The 22,790-nt window shown below is 37.7% G+C and overlaps 1 protein-coding gene across 3 annotated transcripts in view; it reads left to right on the top strand.

The window, feature by feature from the left end:
• The window catches only part of TMEM117 (transmembrane protein 117), a 526,689-nt gene that overhangs the window by 428,775 nt on the left and 75,124 nt on the right, over positions 1–22,790 (top strand). For 2 of the 3 annotated variants that reach the window (XM_068561522.1, XM_068561521.1), the window contains exon 7: positions 10,441–10,515. The exons of the other annotated variant lie outside the window; for it this stretch is intronic. In XM_068561522.1, the coding sequence (XP_068417623.1) occupies positions 10,441–10,515 (75 nt within the window). The remainder of the gene's footprint in view (positions 1–10,440; positions 10,516–22,790) is intronic. 3 annotated transcript variants of the gene reach the window in all.

Consider the following 22,790-nt stretch of genomic DNA (forward strand, 5'->3'; position numbering starts at 1 on the left):
GATTCTTTGTACAATGGCATCGTGCTCACCAGTGCTACTCGTGTAATCTTCTGCTGTGAATGCTTTGAGGTCTTAGAGGTGTTCCTCTGAATCGAGAGGAAAGAGACATTAACTATTACTTGGCACTTTATCTTGTTCATTAAATGCCCTTCCATTTGCTAGACATTTTCTTATTGCTTTCATAAGGCAATTTTGTGTTTTCCTCTCCAGAGGTATTGTAATGACCAGAACAAAGACTCCATTGCTGAAGGGAAAGTAAACTTCATTGTGTTCTGAATTTATGTGAGATTTCACAGGATAGCAGATCGGTTTTCTCATTGCTACAGGCAAAGAGAGGCCTTTATAAGAGATTAAGTGTTTTATAGTGTTAGTGTTTTGAAAGAGAATAACAATCTGGCGTGTTTTTGTTTTGTTTTGGTTTTGGGGTTTTTTTGGTATATAACATAGCCGAGGTGTGAGGCTCAAGATGGTTCCTAGAGTATATTATTATTTTAATAGATGATGATTTAAAATACATTATTGTTTTTAAAAATTAAATGAAGTTGAATTCTTTGTCTCATCTAAAAATTGATGTATTTCTTTTTTTTATTTCCCATGGGATAGTTTAGCATAGTGAAGAAAGACCTGGACTTTGAGTAAGGAAGCATTGGCAAGGTTCCATATCTGTCTCTCACTTGCTATAGGACCTCCTCTGGATATTTATAAAATTGAATTTATAGAACTTATGCAATAATGTCGTGCATTACTTTTTAAAGGCTATTTTATCTTTTTTCATCTAATACTCCTCCTAACTAACATACTATTATATGTAAAATATCTGCTTTGGCCAAGTGGCCTACTGGTACCTCTTTGAACCCATCTTAAAGTCAAAGGTATTAGTAGCCAAGTAGACCGTTATCTTTTAATTTGTTTAAATTTGTATATGTGAGAGCAGAAATTTCCTGATTTCCTACTACCATCCACCGTCTTTCACCCTCTTTATATAGTTTTAATTATTCTTGCAATAGGGTCACTAAAATCAGGGACTTGAAGTGGGAAAATGTAACATTAAAATTTGCAGATATTATGGACTCACTCAAAAAGTACTTCGTAAAGAGAGATGGAAGGAAGGATAGTCAGGATTTATGCAGGCAGAGTCAGCAGGATTTGGAAGGGAAAGGCATTCTAGATGAAGGAAATGGCGTGAAAATGTGGAGTCAGTAAAGTCCTGAAGTGTTTACAGAGTGGCCAGAGCACCAACTGACTGAAGATGGAGGGCCCCTGCTGAGGAATATATCAGTTTGGACCATTTTGGCTACAAGTAACAATAACACTGCCAAGCCAGCTTAATCAAAGAGGGAAATGTATTACTGCCTTATAAGGATGTCCTGCATAATTAAAGTGGAGGAATGCAGTAGCATTTTAGGGACACATGAAAGCAGAGACTAAAGTGTAACAGGGGACCCAGCCTTAGCTCTTATTCTCCATCTCTCACCTTTTTTTTCTTTCACTTCTGCTTTCTTTTTCTCTCTTACTGTAAAGCAGCTTTTTCAGCTTTCCAGTTCACATAGAAGAAGATGGCCACAGCCAACACCTCAGTGGGAGACTACTCTTGGCTGTCGGGTCTAATTCTGGATTCCAGGGAAGGAATAGCAGGGACTGGATTGTCCTGTATCCATCTGTGAACTGACTGGGGGTGAAGCAGTCCCAGAGAAAAAGGGGGAGAGGTTGGGCCTCACAAACCAAATTAATACAAGGAGGAGTTGAAAGTGGGGCCCCCAAAGTAGGTCTGTTAACTCCTTTTCTCTCTCCCCCAACACCTGGTCAGCCAGCCAGGCCTATCGATTCATCGTTTGTTATGTCTCTTGTAGCCATATCTTTCCTGCTCATTTCTCTGCCACCACTCCAGTCCTGGCTCTCCTCTATACTACTGTAAAATAATTTCCAGTGAAACCTTCTGCCTCCAAATGTCGCCTTGTCCCACACGCCCTACACAGCTCACCTTCCTAAGCTTCCAAGCTGAAATGCCATGATGTATATGTCACTTTTCAACCAAAAAAATTGTCAGTGACTCCCATTGTCCGAGAATGAAGTCCAGACTCTAGGAGCTCTCTCTCAGGGCTCTCCTCGGTCTGCCCTTGCCTGTGTTTTCTCCCATATCTTCTGTGCTCTGGCTCTACCCAGCCCTGAGGGCTGTTGCTTGGCCCCAACCACAACATGCTTATTCCAGGATGTCTGTGAGCCTCTGTTTCCTCCTCAGGTTGTGTCTCTCTCCTGCTTTGCTCATTTAGACTTTACTATGGAAGACCATTCCAATGCCCTCAGTAAAGCCAGGGGATGAATTCCTCCTTGCAAGTCCTGCAGCACATTTTACCTGAACTGCAGATCAGCATTTCACCTTTTCCTGCTCTATAGAGCAGAAACCATAGCTTATAATGATATATCCCTGGAGCCTCTCTAGCACAGAGCCTTACATGGGTGGCAATAGGCCCAGAGTAATAACTGCTTGATGAGGATAAAGAAGTGGCATTTCAGCACTGAGTCTCATGCAAACTCTGTCCCCCTCTGGGAGCATCATGTTGAAGTGCAAGGAACTAGTGCGTGTGGTGAGAGAGTGAATTTAAGGAAACAGCCCCAGAAGCCATATATAGTCAAGCTTTTTAAAAATATCTAATACAAATGTCCTAACAAGTCCATAACCAACTAAACTCTGATCTAATCCACTTTATATTCACATATTTTAGACAAAAGAGCAATAGAAAAGTAGCAAAATTGGTGGAAATGGAGGCAGTAGTTTTACTGAAAGGTTTTCCCTCTTTAGAATTAAGTGATTTAAAAGCAATAGACCCTAGGCTTTTCTAATGGTAGGGAAATTCAACTTATGATTGAAAGAGATTTTAATGTTTGGTTAAAAAAAAAGAAAAGAAACCATTAGAATATGATACTACTGCTGTAAAGATTTTATTTTAACAAAATTAGTAGGCCAATTCTGAATACTTTTAGAGAAAGTGCAATTATTTATTTTTATGAATATTTTAAATAGAATTTTTGTACGTTTATTGTGAAAACTATTTGTTGTATTACATATTTCTGTAGTTTTAGGAAATTCACTAGAACTAAGGCATAAACAGATGCCAGTAAAGTATAACATGACTCATATAAATCACACATTACTACAGAACATAAGAAGTAAATTGTAAAGAACACTTCCCTCTGAGGAAATCTTATCTCAAATTCATTTAATATTTATAATTATGTCATTTAACTTTCATATACTCCTTTAATTCCTTGCATAAGTATTTAATTTGCAGTTCTACCCCACCTACTCATCTTTTCTGCTAGATTGAAGAAAAGATATACCTAAGACATATAAGAATTAAAGATACAACATGTTATAGAGTAAGCAAAGAACAAAAATGTGTCTTAGGAGTTCACCAAAAAAAAAAAGAGAGAGAGAGAGCAGTGTAGACGTGTAGCCAGGGTAGTAAGGGAAAGCTTCAGAGAAGAGATTAGATTAGAAGGACAGGCAGCTAGAATTTGAAAAAGCAGAGCAATGAACAAGAAAAATTTTCTAGCCGGGAGTAGTATCATAATCATCAAGGTAAGAATCAATTTTGTTCCATTAAGTTCAGAAAATGTTCACAGATTCATTTCTAGTGTGCACTGCACACGGTGCTGGAGACGGGGGACAGGGGGAAGGGAGATCAAAGATCAGTGACACACCGCACAGGAGTTTGTAGCTGCAGAGAGGAATTCACAGTTTAATAGAATAAATAGGAGTAGAAAAGTAGAGGCATTTGAGAAAGACTATCTTTATTTAGATGAATGGTTCAGGTAGAAAGTAAAAATTCCTACCTCGCACTTTTAAATTCAACTAAACCACGCTGCCAGGATCTGTTTGCTGATATGAAGGCTTTAGAAGAAGGAAGTTTCTCTTCATAAGCTAAAGAACATTCTGGGCTTTTTACTAGACAAGAAGAGAGAGAATGAGAGAGGGAAGAGAGAGGAGGAGATGGAGGAGGAGGAGGAGGAGAGGTGAGAAGCCAGAAAGATGGATACAGGCAGGAACGAGTGCAGGAGCCAGTGTGTGTGGGAGGTGGCAGGATTAGGCAGTGGTGATGACCACGGAGGCTGATGAAGTTATATCTATGGTCAAGTTTCTCATAAATGCTGTACGTAACTGAACTCTGGCAGATTGGTGTAAGGAGATTAAAAAACTCTTCAGTTTCACAACTGGACCAATGTAGCCTAGCCTAAAGATTGCATCTGCTGAACAAAGTGCCCAGGAGGTGGACACAGTTGTGAGCTAAATTGCTAGAGTTTATAGCTAACTATGGGAAGGTTTTGCACATATATGTGTATCCTTGAACCTTTCTTTTCTTTAACAGCCTCTCCTCTAGAAAGTTTCTTGCATTATCTTGTGTGTGTGTGTGTGTATCTTAGATTTATGTATATTATGTATATAAATAGATACATAATATAGATAAAATACACATCATATATGTAATAGCTTTATGTGCTTCAAGGTGATGAGAGAAATCTTTTAGAAGAGAGGCTTTTAAAGAGAAGAAAAAAGATTCAAGGATCATATTTTGGTGAATATATGTGTGAAAACACTGTTGATACATCTTTTCAATACCTCCCTTGTAATTTATCTATATATCTGCCTATTATCTTTATACCTACATACCTACCTTTCCCCTGTAACATGTGAGCTCAAGGAGAGGAAATGTATTTTTTCATTCCCACAGCTAACTCATGTTCAGTACATTGCAGCTTTACCATAAATATTTTGCTGAATGAAAGAATAAAGGAATGAACATAACATTATTTCAGGAAAGCCAAAGAACATGAGATTTTTCAAGAAGTAAAGTGTTTACCAACAGCAAGAGAATGAACCATCAATACTATTAGATTAGGTCATATCCACTGAAGTATGATCCCACAGTAATTAAATATCCAAATAAAAATTTGAATAAAATGCTCAGTTAAGTGTTAAAAAGGACTCTTTGGACTAGCTGGAAAGCATGTAGAGAGAAGTGATATTTCCTGAAAAGTCCTGAAAATATTTCAGTGCATTAATTCTTAGTGCACTGAAAAAATAATTATGAAAATTACATTCAACAAACATCTCACTGTGTAACATCTAAAAATCTAAATTTTTTTTTTTTTTTTCTGTTTCGTGACTCATTCTTAGAAGCAGATTGACTAGTTTAAAAAAAATAGACATTATGCCTCTTGGTAGACTTTAAAACTCTGTTGACCTGACTTTAGTAGGGCACTTCTTTTTTTTTTTTTTTTTTTTTAAATGATACCAACTATCATTTTACCATATTCATTTTTTTTTTTAAGGAATTCCTTTATTTTTATTATTTATTTATTTTTAGCTGTGTTGGGTCTTCGTTTCTGGGCAAGGGCTTTCTCTAGTTGTGGCAAGCCGGGGCCACTCTTCATCGCGGTGCGCGGGCCTCTCACTATCGCGGCCTCTCTTGTTGCGGAGCGCAGGCTCCAGACGCGCAGGCTCAGTAGCTGTGACCCACGGGCCCAGTTGCTCCGCGGCATGTGGGATCTTCCCAGACCAGGGCTTGAACCCGCGTCCCCTGCATTGGCAGGCAGACTCTCAACCACTGCGCCACCAGGGAAGCCCTGGGCACTTCTTTTGAGGTCATGATTTTTGAAAGTGGAATCAGTTCCTTTAGAACATAGGGCAGAGCAACAAGTGTGAAACTATTTTAATTAAAGAGCCATAGTGTTTGACCAGTGGTCATATATTTTTAGGATAAGTTATTTTAACTGTTTTGCTTACAGGTTACTTAGAAAGGGTTGTTTAAATGTCTGTCCACCAGTTTTAACATGTTCTTCAGCTTTGGGCATACTTTATATAGCTTTCTTCAAAGTATTTAAAGTTCCTCTTCACATTTATTTTGCATCTTTATTTTTCTTATGCAAGGTCTATTTGAAAACGCAGTAATGGTAATTTCTGTTATGGGTCCCACATGATGACATGGAATAAGGGTTAATCCTTTAAATAGTTCCTAGATTAACCATAAATGCCTGTTCTCTTCATGATATGTGTCTAAGAGGTTGAATCGCAACTTTATTTACTGTCACCATTTTGTGCTTCTGACATCATTGTTGGTCCAGTGGGTAGACAGACTGTTATATATTTATATATATACAGATATAAATCAATATATTTATTAGTGGTCCCAGAAACTGGTCTCCACATAGCAGACAGACTTACCACGATAAGTCATGTTCATGCAGCCTGATGGAGGCCAGCCAAGTGGGCAGGAGATGCCAGAGAACAGACCTTGGCAGGTGACCCAAGGTATCAAGAACATTTGGCAGAAGGTAATAGGTGAGTTGGAAGCATTGGGGTTATCAGGCAAAACAAAATTTAGCATCCAATCATGGGTACTGGTGTGACAAATACACTCACTCAAAAATGAAACTAATAGTCTGCTTAGCCTATGAAATAGATCACAATTTTGAAACAGGCAGTAAGTTCTATGAGGAATTATTGTGAGCAGGAAAGATCACGCAAGTCTTTATGGATAATGTGGGGAGAATGTAGCTTGAAGGAATTATAAGATTTGGTTAAGCGAGCGGAAAACAGAGACATTCAAATTTTAGCCCCATTTAAATGCTTCAAACCCTGAGGTATTTTTTTAAAAACAGAGCTAGAATGTGTTTAAAAAACTGGGAAGATATAAATTCTATACTATTGCACATGAGCAGTAATTTTTTCAAAGCCATGCTGAGGCAGCAAAATAGATCTCCCATAAATTAGTATTTTTCCAGTGGATGCATTGTTTCCAGGTGCTGTGGAATGATCAGTGCTTGCTCATCATCCTGAAAAAGTTTTCCAGCCCTGGCCTCCACCCCATCTTTGTGTGTGTGTATCACCGTTCTCCCTGGATGTCTTGTGTAGTGTTGCCACTTGTCATTGCATCAACAGTACATGACAAATAAGTGCAATGTTGAAGACTGACATGGTCGGTCATTTCATCCAGCCCTCAGCTTCACTGGGGCAGGTTTCAAACAGAGCATTATACTTCAGGTCAGAGCTTTATAGGTTTGTTGGAGGAGGTAATGAAGAGGATGTGACCCCACCAGTTGACCCACAAGCAGGACCTGATACTCGAAGACTTCTCCCTGCTCCCCTGTGTTTGGTATACCTGCTGTCCACACTCTTCCCATAGTGGAAGCTGTTTTCAAGGGTGCAGCCTTGAGAGATCAAAATCTAGTGGAGACCATCTGACAGGTAGTTTCTAAGTCAAAGGTCCATTAACTCTGGATTTGAACATGCAAGAAATACTGTGCAGCAAGTGGCTCAAACTCCAGTCTAGTCTAGTTAGACTAGAGATTGGGTCTAATACTAGGAGACCATAGTGAGAATGTTTCATAGTGGAAATGAGGAACAAGCTATGAAGAGGGGCAGAGTGTGCAATGGAAACATAACTGCGCTAAAAAGAAAACAGGGATGGAGGGAGACAAGGAAGCAGGGAGGCAGAAAGAAATGTAAAAGGCTGGCATTCACTGAGCACTTACTATGACCTTGATGCCTAGACACACTATGTCTTTTTTAATCTTCTCAAACCCCCCTACAGGATTCATATTGTTATTATCTATAATTTTACAAATGAAGATGGGAATTGCCCAAGGTACACAGATAGATTCTGACTTCAGGGGAATGGGGATTAAAAAACAGAACTGTATGACTCCAAAGCCCATACATTTTTCAGACCTTGTAGTATTGTGCATATCAAATTAAGTAATATACACAAGTAATGTCCAAAGCAAAGCACTTGACATGTGGCAGGAAGCTTGGTGAATGAAGGGAACACTCCTGCAATAGACTAGAGCCAGGACTCTATTTCTTTTCTCTTTTTTTAAAAATTTTTTTATTGGAGTATAATTGCTTTACAATGTTGTGTTAGTTTTTACTGTACAGCAAAGTGAATCAGCTATATGTATACAGATATCCCTTCTTTTTTTGGATTTCCTTCCCATTTAGGTCACCACAGAAGACTGAGTAGAGTTCCCTGTGCTATACAGTAGGTTCTCATTAGTCATCTATTTTATATATAGTATCAATAGTGTATATATGTCAATCCCCATTTCCCAATTCATCCCACCCCCCCCCCCTTTCCCCCTTGGTATCCATACGTTTTTCTCTACACCTGTGTCTCTTTTTCTGCTTTGTAAATAAGATCATCTATACCAATTTTTTCAGATTCCACATATATGCGTTAATATACGATATTTGCTTTTCTCTTTCTGTCTTACTTCACTCTGTCTGACAGTCTCTAGGTCCATCCATGTCTCAACAAATGACCCAATTTCGTTCCTTTTTATGGTTGAGTAATATTCCATTGTATATATGTGACACATCCTCTTTATCCATTCCTCTGTTGATGGACATTTAGGTTGCTTCCATGTCCTGGCTATTGTAACTAGTTCTGCAGTGAACATTGGGGTGCATGTGTCTTTTTGAATTATAGTTTTTTCTGGGTATATGCCCAGTAATGGGATTGCTGGGTCATATGGTAGTTCTATTTTTAATCTTTTAAGGAATCTCCATACTGTTCTCTGTAGTGGCTGTATCAATTTACATTCCCACCAACAATGCATGAGGGTTCCCTTTTCTCCACACCCTCTCCAGCATTTATCATTTGTAGATTTTGTGATGATGGCCATTCTGACCGGTGTGAGGTGATATCTCATTGTAGTTTTGATTTGCCTTTCTCTAATGATTAGTGATGTTAAGCATCTTTTCATGTGTTTGTTGGCAATCTGTATATCTTCTCTGGAGAAATGTCTATTTAGGTCTTCAGCCTATTTTTTGATTGGGTTGTTTTTGTTGTTGTTGTTATCGAGCTGCATGAGCTGCTTGTGTATTTTGGAGATTAATCCTTTGTCAGTTGCTTCATTTGCAACTATTTTCTCTCATCCTGAGGTTTATCTTTTCGTCTTGCTTATGGTTTCCTTTGCTCTATTTCTTAGAGTGTGATCTTGGTTAAGTCACTTCATGTCTAGGAATCCATTTTCTCATCTCTGGCATGACAATTTTTTCCTGACCCATGTTATTTTTATGATAGTTTTAAAAAGGCCCTTGAAGTGAGATATTTTTGCATATTGAAATTACATAATCTGGATAGAAGAAAATAATTTGGTTGGAAAAAAGTTTCAGAGTTATGCTTTGCATTACAATTAATCATTCAGGCTTCTTTTGATCTTAGCTAAAGAAAACTATAATAATGTGTTGGTATATAAAGAAGTTGGAGTCTCAGTGCATTGCAGCCATAATATGCTAAAAGAGATGTATGCTAAGGGGATGATTCAAACCCTTACCTGATCATAAAAATCACCAAAATTCTTACAAAAAATGTGAATTCTCTGGCTATAGGAAGATTGCCAGAAGTTTCTGGCTTTGTATGTGTGCAGTGGTGCCAGGGGATTAGGCATTACAGATGATTCTTGTGACCACAGTCACCTAGAAGCCGGTTTAAAATGCAGATTCTTGGGTCTTCTTCTTACAGCTAGTGGCATCAGAAGTACTAGAGGATTTGGCCTGTGAATATGTGTTTTTATTTAGCCTAAATGTGATTTCTCTGAAGCTCACTGCTCTAAGGTAATGCCCTAGAAATAAGTGAATGTCTATAGTTACTACGATTCAGATGGCTATACATAAAAGAAACCCAAGAAAATTCCAAATTTCCAGATGGTACTTGGAATTTATTGCAGTTGATGAATTGTTCAGAATTTTGCATTTCTCCTATAAAAATACATCATTCCTGTGGTGCATACTGTGAAAAGCTGAACAGTTAACATCTAATATGTACGTGGTGCATTTTTCTATAATTTTTGATGGAAATATATTTTATAAGTATCCCTTTGCTGAAAATGTATTTATGTCTGAGATGCTTACCATTTATTTAATCTTTGTTTGATTTCAATAGCTACGTACGTTTATTTGGCAAGTTGAGTAAGATCTAAAGTATAGGAATAGCATGAAACCAAAGAGGTATATATTTCTCAGTTTTATAACAAAATTAATTTCTACACAAAAGTATGTCTGGGAAAAAAAAGAAAATTAGTAAATTAGTTGTTTATAATTCTTTTCATTCCTTCTAAAGTGAATAGGTACCAAGGTATATCCTTTGTTTTAATGAATAGATTGATAGGTATGGATGCAAAATTAGGAAACTCAAGGACATAGAGGCCGTTCCTGCTTATGCAGTAGGACAGTAGGAGCCAGAAGGTTGGAAGGAGTTGTTGTGGGGAAAGAAGGAGAGAATACATAGAGGTGGCAGCTGCTACAGCTAATAGAACTTGGGAGAGAGAGGATTTTCTGAAAAGTTTTGTTCTATCATATGCAATGTTATACCCAGATTCCCAAGAAAATTTCAGTTAAAATATATATTCTCCAATCCTTTTGGCATTATTTTCCCCCAGCCCCATCCTGCTTTTGCAATTCAAGATGGGCTTCTGGACAAGATTCAGGGGAAGGACAAGGTTGTAGAGGCCAAGGTACGTTTTGATTACACATGAAATCAAAAATTAGTGGATGAAAATTAGTGGATCTTTACATGTAATGAGTAAGTGTAGAAATAAGATCTCAAGGGGACATTTGCTTTATCTTACGACTGCCTCAATTACTAAACATTTGAAATTCTTCCGTTTTTTGGTTTCCATGGAACTACCTCTGTATTGGTTCAAAGCCAAACTATATGTCTCTTTCTTTTCAATCCCATTTGTCAAATCCCCTTCCTCTTACTACCTTTAAACATCAGTATACTCTGAGGCCCTGTCCTAGCCTCTCTATCTTTTCTTCCCAGCTATTTTTTCCAAGGCAGTTTCATCCACCACCATGACTTCAAGTCCTTATAGACTGATCTTTCTCTAATATTTCCCAAGTCCAGATGCCTCTGCTGAATTTCAGACCTGGATATCTAACTGCCCACTGGCTATATCTGCCTAGATGTTCCATGGGCTTCTCTGGTTTATCATGTTTAAAACCAACCAATCACGAATCCCTCAGACTGCTATCAACTCAGTTACTCAAATAAAAAAAAAAATTGGGAAATATAAAAGATGTCTCTCTCTCTCACATATCTTCCAGCCAACAGTCAAGCTTATGTGTTCTTTTTGCTAAATATCTCTTGAATTTGTTTCTCCTTTAGACCCTTTAATAAACCTCTTCCTCAGTTCAGGGTACCATCAACTTTCACTTACATGAGTACGATAGTATTTTGCTTCTTTTAGGCTAACCCCATTTCTCCAAAATAATCTTTTTAACACAAAAATTTGATCCTCAAAATTCTTCAAATAGAAATTCAATTCCATGCTATACTGGGCCTTTTATCATCTAGTCCATGCCCTGCTGCTTACCTATTCCTGGCTGACACCTTCCCTTTCCTCCCTGATCCCCACCCTTTACATTTTATATTCCATTAATTCTTAAATATCTATTGATTACCAAATTGGTAAAGTCTTTCCTCATGGCGCAGGCCTTTGCACATGCAATGCAAGAGCCTCTCTTCAATGCACATGCTTGGTTGCCCTTCGCCATCTTTCAACCCTCAGCTTAAATGCTATCTTCTCTGTGAAGCCTCATCTGCCTCTCTCAGATAAACTAAGTGCTTCTTTTCTTATATGTCCATGGAATTTTTTATAAATTTCAGTTACAGTTATTCCCCTATTGCATTACATTTATTCATTTGTATGTATATAACTATTTCACTGAAAATTTGTGAGAACTGTGTGCAATAGTTAGGTCAAACAGAGAATATTCAAAAGATGTTGGTTAAACTTAGACCAGTTCCTTGACCAGTACCTGACAGGTTGCGGGGACTCAATAAACATGTTTTAAATGAAAATTTTTACAATATTTGCAAATAAAAGTAATTTTTTTTTTTTAGGCTTTGGCGTCAGTGTACTTGTATGAGCTACTTATAAGTTTTCTAGTGAGAATTGTATTTGTATTGATCAGAAATTGAAACATTTGTTTTTACAGGGCTTATTAAAGGTTTTGTTGATATTAGACAACTTATACATTAAATTTGGTGTAGGTTCTAGAAATATTTATCATCTAATTCAATTTTCTTTATATTTTGCAAGACACAACCATCATAGACCCAGAGTAGAGTCTTTGTTCTGACTATACTGTGTATTTCCCTGAGCCCAGTTTTTGCTCAGGTAGACTCTCCTAGTTGAAACTGGTGTCCTCCATGACTGCTATTAGCGTACCACTTACAGACAGGTACAAAAGAGGCAAAAAGAGTAAGAAATTTTGGTGCTATGATTGCTCCTCCCTGTAATATGAAACAGGCTAGAAAAGTCCTGATTGAAAAGTCATCAGAAAGAGATTCTGAGCATGACAGACCTGCTATATTTTTCCTAATCCCTGAAAGAAGGAAAAGAGGTAAGAATATTATGAATGACTGAGCCTTGACTTACCCTGTCACTGTTGTTAGGAGAGACATGGTGACTCCCCCAGAAGGGCTTCTTTATGGATGGAGTGATGGAGGACTACAACTGACTTTCACATTAGGAGTAAAACCGTCTATTATTATGGGTGAGAAAACTACACCAAATGAACTAACACTTTAAAACTTTAAAAGCTCATAATCCTAAATTCAGTCGTAGAGAGTCCACGATACTTTATTAACTTATAAAAATAGCAACCATCTATTTTCAACTCAGAACTACGTAATATTAATAATAACATCAGTCTGTTTTGTATCTTAATATAGAATCACTCAAAGGTTCAAACTTAGTGACAGATATACATTTAAATATATATTTATTAAATTTTTATAATAAAATTATAAAAAGTTATGGTTTATTTTGATGAAGAGAGGAAAAAATTTGTAGATTTTAACAATGTAAAGTGGGAAAACTTGAAAAAGGAATTCTAATAAAATGAGATGTTCTAACTGGAAAAATCTCTAGCCATATGATCTGGAGGACAATGAACTATAAAAAGGACATAATTTGATTAGAATAAAATGAGTTGATGATGTTTATCAGACAAGCCTTGTCATGGAGAAGACACTAAACCTATCATCCTCAGCATGGTCCAGTTGTTAGTTCTTTCTGCATTTGTATGGTTAGCAGCTCAAGAACATTTTCTGTTTGACCTCTAGCGTTCTCTTGATAATACAATGTGTATTTTCTGAGATGGTCCCAATGAGATAAATTCTTAAATGAATAATGGAACTTCTTTTTTAAATTATTAGTTCTCAAAGATCTAGAGTGTTTAGCAGTCTCACTCTTTCTGTTCAAATTCATAAGACACTCCATCTCACCACTAAAATGGCTTTCTGACTTCCTCATCTCACAGTAAGAATAAGTCTGATGTGTTTTTGAATGTTTTAGACAATTATTTCCATCTCTGAATGATTGTAACTTGCTTATGAAGTCAGAAAGGGTAGATCATCCACCACCAAGCTTGATGGAGGTGGGCCAGTGTAAATATTTTCAACACTTCTTTTGAGATCTGTTTTAAAGCTGTGCTATAGGGAATTTGTAAATCGAATTAATATACAACCGTAGTCCCATGATGCACAGTAAGCTTCAGGGATATTTTAAAGCCAATCTGCCAGAAAGATTATGACAATATATACACCACCAACAGCGACTAAAAATACCTGGCATGGTAGGCAGAATAATGCCCTCCGACCACTACACACACACACACATGAACACGCACACACACACACACACACAAAGATATTCACATCCTAATCCCTGGAACCTCCAAATATGTTAAAGTATATGGAAAAGGGAAGTTAAGTTTGCACTGGAATTAAGGTTTCCAGTCAGCTGACCTTAAAATAGGGAGATTTTGGGGCTTCCCTGGTGGCGCAGTGGTTGAGAATCTGCCTGCCAATGCAGGGGACACGGGTTCGAGCCCTGGTCTGGGAAGATCCCACATGCCGCGGAGCAACTGGGCCCGTGAGCCACAATTGCTGAGCCTGTGCGTCTGGAGCCTGTGCTCCGCAACAAGAGAGGCCGAGACAGTGAGAGGCCCGTGCACCGCGATGAAGAGTGGCCCCCGCTTGCCGCAACTGGAGAAAGCACTCGCACAGAAACGAAGACCCAACACAGCCAAATAAATAAATTAATTAATTAATTAAAAAAAAATAGGGAGATTTTCCTAGAACACCCAGGATGGCCCAATGTAATTATAAAGGTCTTTAAAAGAGGAAAAGGGAAGCAGAACCAGAGAGATGGTAGCATGAAAAAGACTTGGCCCAACACTGCTGGCTTTGCAGATAAAGGAAGAGGGCCAATTAGCCAAGCAATGCAGGCAGCATCTAGAATCAGAAAAGGGCAAGGAAATGGATTTTTCCTAGAGCTTCCAGAAAAAAGACAGCCCTTCCAACACCTTGATTTTAGCTCCATGCGAACCATTTTGAAATTTTGACCTCCAAAACTATAAGATAACAAATTTGTGTTGTTTTAAGGCACCAAGTTTGTAGTAATTTTTTATAGCAGTAATAGGAAACTAATATATCTTTCTCCACATCTTTGCTAATATTGGGTATTATTGATCTTTTAAACCTTTTGCTAGTCCAAAGGTCAAAAATATCTTACTGTGTTTCAATTTTTTCATTGTTAGTTAGAGTTTATTTCCTTCTGCTAGATATTTGATGGATATTAAAATTGCTTTAAGAGCATCCAGCTCATGAGCTGATCCTATTTTATTTATTTATCTATTTTTTTTTAAACATCTTTATTGGAGTATAATTGCTTTACAATGGTGTGTTAGTTTCTGCTTTATAACAAAGTGAATCAGCTATACATATACATATATCCCCATATCTCCTCCCTCTTGCATCTCCCTCCCACCCTCCCTATCCCACCCCTCTAGGTGGTCACAAAGCACCAAGCTGATCTCCCTGTGCTATGCGGCTGCTTCCCACTAGCTAGCTATTTTGCATTTGGTAGTGTATGTATGTCCATGCCATTCTTTCACCCAGCAATCCCACTACTGGGCATATACCTTGAGAAAACCATAATTCAAAAAGAGTCATGTACCACAGTGTTCACTGCAGCTCTATTTACAATAGCCAGGACATGGAAGCAACCTACGTGTTCATCAACAGATGAATGGATAAAGACGATGTGGCACATATATACAATGGAATATTACTCAGCCATAAAAAGAAACGAAATTGAGTTATTTGTAGTGAGGTGGATGGACATAGAGACTGTCATACAGAGTGAAGTAAGTCAGAAAGAGAAAAACAAATACCATATGCTAACACATATATATGGAATCTAAAAACAAACAAACAAAAAGTTCTGAAGAACCTAGGGGCAGGACAAGAGTAAAGATACAGATGTAGAGAATGGACTTGAGGATACATGGAGGGGGAAGGGTAAGCTGGGACAAAGTGATCCTATTTTATTATTGAGGTTCTAGGTTTTTTTCCTTACACATTCATTTGACCATTAAGTTTCATTTTTGCTGTTGGTGCCTAACACATTAAGAAAAGTGTTTTCTAAGTTTTATCAGGAATTTATGGTGAATTTTTATAAAATAAAGCAGCTTTTCAATATCATGGGAGATTATCACAGATGTGTTTTCTTTTAGTATCTTTTACACTTTGAACTCTTAATATAATAAACTGTGAGAATAGATTTCTTACTTTGACCCATCCTTACATCACTAGAGTATATCCCACTTTGTGACAGTGCATTATTTATAATAAACCGCTGAGTCAGTTTTGCAAATGTACTTCTAAGTGAGATGTGTGTCACCTTTTTTCCTGCTAATTTGTATCATCTTTACTTTAGTCCTATAAATGAATTGAAAGCCTCTGACTTTTGCTGTGCTCTGGAACCATAAAGGAGCTATTTGTGTTACACTCTGTATTATTCCATGCCTGGCTGCATATCTTCTTTCTCTACCCCTTTTTTGTGTGAGGTCAGTAATCTCAAAGACGTTTAGAGAGAAAAGGAAAATACCCATATTATCTCGAACTGCTATTTTGAGGTAGTACCTCCTTACCCCCATCTTTTAAAATTAGAGTTTTATTTTTTCACATCCTTCAGCCATTCCTGTCATTATGGAAGAAAAAGGAGGTGAGACATAAGAAAGGACATCCGTGGAGAAGTGTTTTTGGCAACATAGCTTCTCGTTGCCTGTAATGTCATTAGATTTCTTTCCCTATGATGGTTTATTGTTATTACTATGACTGTCTTTATCACTATCATGATTATGCCTTATATGAAAGCCTGTTTGTAGTATATACCAAATTATAAATATATTGTTAATTCATCTGTTATTATGTCAACCTGGACTGTACTAATAGAAGTATCCAGGGTAAAAGAGTTAATAGCCCCATGTTATTTTATCATGGTCAGAACATTTCAGCAGAATTGTGTTGAGTTTGGGGTACTATATTAAAAATGTATTGACTTTCTTTAAATTGAAGTATAGTTGATTTCCAATATTGTGTTAGTGGCAGAAGGGATTTCAGCTTTTCACTGTTGAGTATGCTGGCTGTGAGTTTGTCATAAATGGCTTTTATTATGTTGAGATACGTTCTCTCTATACCCACTTTGGTGAGACTTTTTATGATGAATGGATGTTGAATTTTATCAAATGCTTTTTCTGCATCTATTGAGATGATGTGGGTTTTGTCTTTCCTTTTGTTAGTGTGCTGTATCACATTGGTTGATTTGCATATGTGGAACCATCCTTGCAACCCTGGAATGAATCCCACTTGATCGTGGTGTATGATCCTTTTTAAGTATTGTTGAATTCAGCTTGCTAATATTTTGTTGAGGATTTTTGCATTTATATTCACCAAAGATATTGGCTTGTAATTTTGCTTTTTTGTATTGTGTTTGTTTGGTTTTTGTATCAGGGTGATGGTGGCTTCATAGAATGACTTTGGGAGTGTTCCCTCCTCTTCAGTCTTTTGGAGTACTTTGAGAAGGATAGGTATAAGTTCTTCTTTGTATGTTTGGTAGAGTTTCCCAGTGAAGCCATCTGGTTCTGGACTTTTGTACGCAAGGAGCTTTTTTTTTTTTAATAACAGATTCTATTTCACTTCCATTTATCAGTATGTTCAAATTATCTGTTTCTTCTTGACTCAGTCTTGGCAAGCTGTATGTTTCTAGAAACTTGTCCTTTTCTTCTAGGTTGTCCAATTTGTTGCCATTTAGTTGTTCATAGTATTCTCTTATGATTTTTTATATTTCTCTGGTATTGATTGTTATTTCTCCTCTTTCATTTTTTAGTTTGTTTATTTGGGTCCTCTCTGTTTTCTTCTTGGTGAGCCTGGCTAGACATTTGTCAATTTGTTTTTCTTTTCAAAATGTCAGCTATTGGTTTTCTTGATCTTTTCTACTGTTTTTTGATCTCTATTTTATTTATTTCCTTTCTGATCTTTATTATAGCCTTCCTTCTGCTTGGGCTTTTTTGTTCCTCTTTTTCTAATTATTTTTGGTGGTAGGGTAGGTTGTTTATTTGAAATTTTTCTTGTTTCTTGAGGAAATCCTGTTATCACTATGAACTTCCCTCTAAAAACTGCTTTTTTTGCATCTCATAGATTTTGTATGGTTGTGTTTTCATTGTCATTTGTCTCAAGGTATTTTCTGATTTCCTCTTTGATTTCATCAATGACCCATTGGATTTTTAGTAGCATGTTGTTTAGTCTCCATGTAATCTTTTTTTTTTTTTCTTGTTTTTCTTTCTGCAGTTGATTTCTAGTTTCACACCATTGTGTTCAGAAAAGATGCTTGAAATAATTTCTACCCTATTAAATTCGTTGAGGCTTGTTTTGTGCCCTAGTATGTGGTCAATGCTAGAGAATGTTCCATGCCCAGTTGAAAAAAATCTGTATTCTGGGGTTTTTTTGGATGTAGTGGCATATAGATATCAAGTCCCACTGTTCTATTGTGTCATTTAGGATCTCTCCTGCCTTATTGATTTTCTGTCTGGAAGATCTGTCCATTGATGTCAGTGGGGTGTTAAAGTCTCTTACTTATTATTGTATTCCTGTCAATTTTTCCTTTGAGTCTGTTAGTATTTGTTTTATATATTTGGTGCTCCTATATTGGGTACATATATGTTAACAAGTGTAATACTCTCTTCTTGTATCATTATATAGTGTCCTTCTTTGCCTTTGTGAACTTTATTTTAAAGTCTATTTTGTCTGATATGAGTATTGCTACCCCTGTTTTTTTAGTCATTTCCATTTGCATGAAAAACCTTTCTAATCCCCTCACTTTCAATCTATGCATGTCTTTTGCTCTAAGGTGAGTCTCTTATAGGCAGCATATTGCAAGGTCTTGCTTTTTTAATCCAATCTGCCACTCTGTGTCTTTTTATTGAAACATTTTGTCCATTGACATTTAAAGTAATTATTGATAAGTATGTATTTCTTGTCATTTTAAACATTGTTTTCCAGTTGATTTTGTAGTTGTTCTTTGTTTTTCTCTTCTTTTTTTTCCTTTTGTGGTTTGATGGTTTTATTTTGCATTATGCTTAAGTTCCTTTCTTTTGCATTTTTGTGAATCTATTGTACATTTATGATTTGTGGTTACCCTGATTTTCAAGTATGTTAACCCATAACTATATCTACTTGCTTTAGACTGATAGTCATGTGAGTTCAAACACATTCTCAAAGATCTATATTTTTTACTCCTTGCCCCTACATTTTGTGATTTTGATGTCCTATTTTATATCTTCATGTTTATCCTTTTGCTGTTAATTATAGTTATAATTGCTTTTACACAATTTTTTGATTGTTTTAATCTATGTATGACATTTAAGTGATCTTCAATCCGTTTTTAAAAAATTTACTTATTTATTTATTTTTGGCTGTGTTGGGTCTTCATTGTTGTGTGTGGGCTTTCTCTAGTTGCAGCAAGCGAGGGCTACTCTTCATTGCAGTGTGCAGGCTTCTCACTGCGGTGGCTTCTCTTGTTGCAGAGCACGGGCTCTAGGTGCGAGGGCTTCAGTAGTCGTGGCAAACAGGCTCAGTAATTGTAGCTTGCGAGCTCTAGAGCACAGGCTCAGTAGTTGTGGCACATGGGCTTAGTTGCTCTGCCATATGTGGGATCTTCCTGGACCAGGGCTCAAACCCATGTCCCCTGCATTGGCAGGTGGATTCTTTTTTTTTTTTTTAAAGATTTATTTTATTGATTGATTGATTGATTGATTGCTATGTTGGGTCTTCGTTTCTGTTCTAGGGCTTTCTCTAGTTGCGGCAAGCGGGGGCCACTCTTCATCGCGGTGCACGGGCCTCTCACTATCGTGGCCTCTCTTGTTGCGGAGCACAGGCTCCAGTCGCGCAGGCTCAGTAGTTGCGGCTCACAGGTCTAGTTGCTCCACGGCATGTGGGATCTTCCCAGACCAGGGCACGAACCCGTGTCCCCTGCATTAGCAGGCAGATTCTCAACCACTGCGCCACCAGGGAAGCCCTGGCAGGCGGATTCTTAACCACTGCACCACCAGGGAAGTCCCTCAATCCTTTTATATATTTGCCTTTCCTATTGTCTTCTTCCCTTTCCTATAGATTCTTGCTTATTTTCTATTTCGAGAAGACCTTTCAATATTTCTTTTAGGGTAGGTTTAGTATTGCTGTGTTCTTTTAGTTTTTGCTTGTCTGAGAAATTCTTAGTTTCTCCTTATATTCTAAATGATGTTATTGCTGGGTAGAGTATCCTAGGTTGCAGGTTTTTCCCTTTCGGGACTTTGAATATATCCTGCCACTCCCTTCTGGCCTGCAAAGTTTCTGTATAGAAATCAGCAAATAGCCTCATGGGGGCTCCCTGATAACTGACTTTTTCTTTTCTCTTGCTGCCTTTAGAATCCTTTCTCTTTTTTGCTTGTTTTTATTTATTTATTTTTTAACTTTTATTTTATACTAGAGCATAGTTGATTTACAATGTTGTGTTAGTTTCAGGTGTACAGCAAAGTGATTAAGTTATACATATATCTATCCTTTTTCAGATTATTTTCCCATATAGGTTATTACAGAGTATTGAGTAGCATTCCCTGTGCTATGATGTAGGTTCTTGTTGTAGAATCCTCTATGTTTATTTTTTTAATTAATTAATTTATTTATTTATTTTGGCTGCGTTGGGTCTTCACTGTGGCATGTGGGCTCCTCTGGTTGCAGTACATGGGCTTAGTTGCAGTGTGTGGGATCTTAGTTTCTCGACCAGGGATAGAACCCAGGCCCCCTGCAATGGGAGCATGGAGTCTTAACCACTGGACCACCAGGGAAGTCCCCTTTCTTTATCTTTTACTTTTGCCATTTTAATTATGATATGTCTTGGTGTGGGTCTGTTTGGGTTCATCTTGTTTGGGACGGTATGTGCTTCCTGTACCTAGAAGAATGGAATTTTGTTAAGTTTTCAGCCATAATTTCTTCAAATGCATTTTTGACCCTCTTTTCTCTTTCTTCTCCTTCTGGAGCCCCTATTATGCATAGATTGGCACAATTTATATTGTCCCACAGCTCTTATATGTTGCTTTCTTTTTTTCTAATTTGTCTTTCTGTCTGCTGTTCTGATTGAGTGATTTCCATTATTCTATCTTCCAGACCATTCATCCTTCTGCATTATTTAGTCTGCTAGTCATTGATTTTAGCTCAATTTTTATCTTGGCAATTGAGTTATCTAATTTTTATTCATTCCTCTTTATAGTTTCTAGTTTCTTGTTACAGTGATATGCATTTATCCATAATCTTCCTTAATTCCTTTAGCATTTTTATTACCTCCTTTTTAAAATTGGGGTCTAGTAGACTGGTGAGGTCTGTTTCACTCTTTGTTCTCTCAGGGAATTTCTCTTGTTCTTTTGATTGGGAGTAGTTCCTCTGCTTTTTTCATTTTACGTAAGTTTCTCTGTCTCTGTGAGTTTAGGAGAAACAGTTATCTACTGTGGTCTTGAAGGACTGTTTTTAGGTGGGAGTATTCCTGTGTAGACTGTGTGAGTCCAATATTTTTGGTGTGAGGGGTGTTTTTGGTATGGATGCCAGCCATGTCTTTCCTCAGTGTGTGCTGGCTGTTATCCCCTTGATAGAGGGTGTGACTTGTGTTGTGGTGACCAGAGCCTGCACTGGATGTTGGGCACTCTTTGTTCTGTGGCTGTCATAGCTCTGTTGGGGGTAGGATCAGCTCCCCAGTTGGAATGGAAGCTCCCAGATCTGGCTCCAAGCTTCAGTGTGAGGTAGGTGAGACTGGAGTGCTCCTGTGGGGAAAGGAATGGCTGAGTACTCTTCCACAGGGTCTGTCTGTGGGACGTGGAATTCTGTGATGCTGCCCGTCACTTGGTGTGCAAACCAACAAAGTCTGCTGCTGCTGGACCTGCCCTCGGACCCGTCCCCACTGTGGTAGAGCTAATGACAGGCTCAGGTGTCAGCCCGACTCCATCCTGTGTGACATCACAAAGCCTACTGCCACTGGAGCCACGTCCGGTTGAGCACGCTGACAATGGGGTTCTAATGGCAGACCCATGCCCTGTCCTGTGCGCAGTGATATTGGGGCTCCTATAGTGGAACCACACCCCACCCTGTGCACATTAACAATGGAGGCTGGGGACCACACTCTAGGCCCTTCTGGCTGTCTCTGCGCAGCTAGACTGGGTCCTCTCCCAGGGACTGTCACTGGAGCCTGAGTTTCAGTGATTAGATACTGTGCATACCAGCAGCCCCATCCAGCTTTGGTTTCCAGCTGGGAAGTACAGCAACTGACAGCCATCAGTGCCCATCTCTCTCTGTCCTGATTGTGAGCAAGCCAGCACCCGCACACTCCTGTGAGCAGAATACAGTCCTCTCTAGCTCCCTATCTGTCCCAGGAGACCCCCCCCAGCTGGCAATGGGGGTTCCCAGAGCAAGGGAACATTTCCTCTTTCACAGATCCCTCCCAGGGGTACAGGTCCTGTCCTGATGGTTTTTTTTTTTTTTTTTTTTTTGGTCCTACCCAATTGTAAGGGAATCTTTCTTGCAGCTTTTATTGTGTAAGAGATCTGCCAGTTTTCAGATGCTTTTCTGTGAGAATTGTTCCACATGTAGATGTATTTTCAATGTGTTTGTGGAGGAAAGTGAGCTCCACGTCCTTCTACTCCACCCTCTTGATCTCCACTCCTCAGGTGTTGACTTTTAAATTACAGAAACTTTACAAGTTTTTGAAAAAAATTGGAAAGCATTGAGCTGAATAAGGAAGAAATACAATTATTTATAATATAATATTCCAGATAAATTCATCATTATTTGTAGACTTTAGCTTATGATAATAATTACATTTTTTTCTGAAAACAGAATCATCCTCTACATTATTATTGCTTTATAACCTGATTTTTCACTTCACAATGTTATTAAAATTTTCCACGTTATTACATGTTCTTTCACAAAATTATTTTAATCAATGTATTATAATTTTAACAGTGACGGTATTGACAGATTCTCTATTGTTAAACATTTGTTTCCATTTTATCACTATTTGTGGTGCTTCAATGAACATGACACAGTGAATATTTTCTTGAGATAAATTCCTACAAGTTGAATTGCTAGGTAAAAAGGGTTACATGTTATAATGACTTCTAATATGCTTGGCTTAATTTCCCTCTAGAGGTTGTTTTATTTGTAATTCCCACAATAAGTGCTGGAAGGTGACCATCCCCCTCAACAGCAAAGAATATTGGATTTGTATTAATAGTTTCCAACTTGACTGGCAAAAAAGGAGTATTTCATTTTGATATACATTTCCTTAATTATACTTATCCATGATCATTTTAATTCAACTCTTTTAAAATTTGGATTTCTTTTTGAGTTTTA

The sequence above is a fragment of the Eschrichtius robustus genome, chromosome 13 (genome assembly GCF_028021215.1).
Source record: "Eschrichtius robustus isolate mEscRob2 chromosome 13, mEscRob2.pri, whole genome shotgun sequence".
NCBI classification, from domain to species: Eukaryota; Metazoa; Chordata; class Mammalia; order Artiodactyla; family Eschrichtiidae; genus Eschrichtius; species Eschrichtius robustus.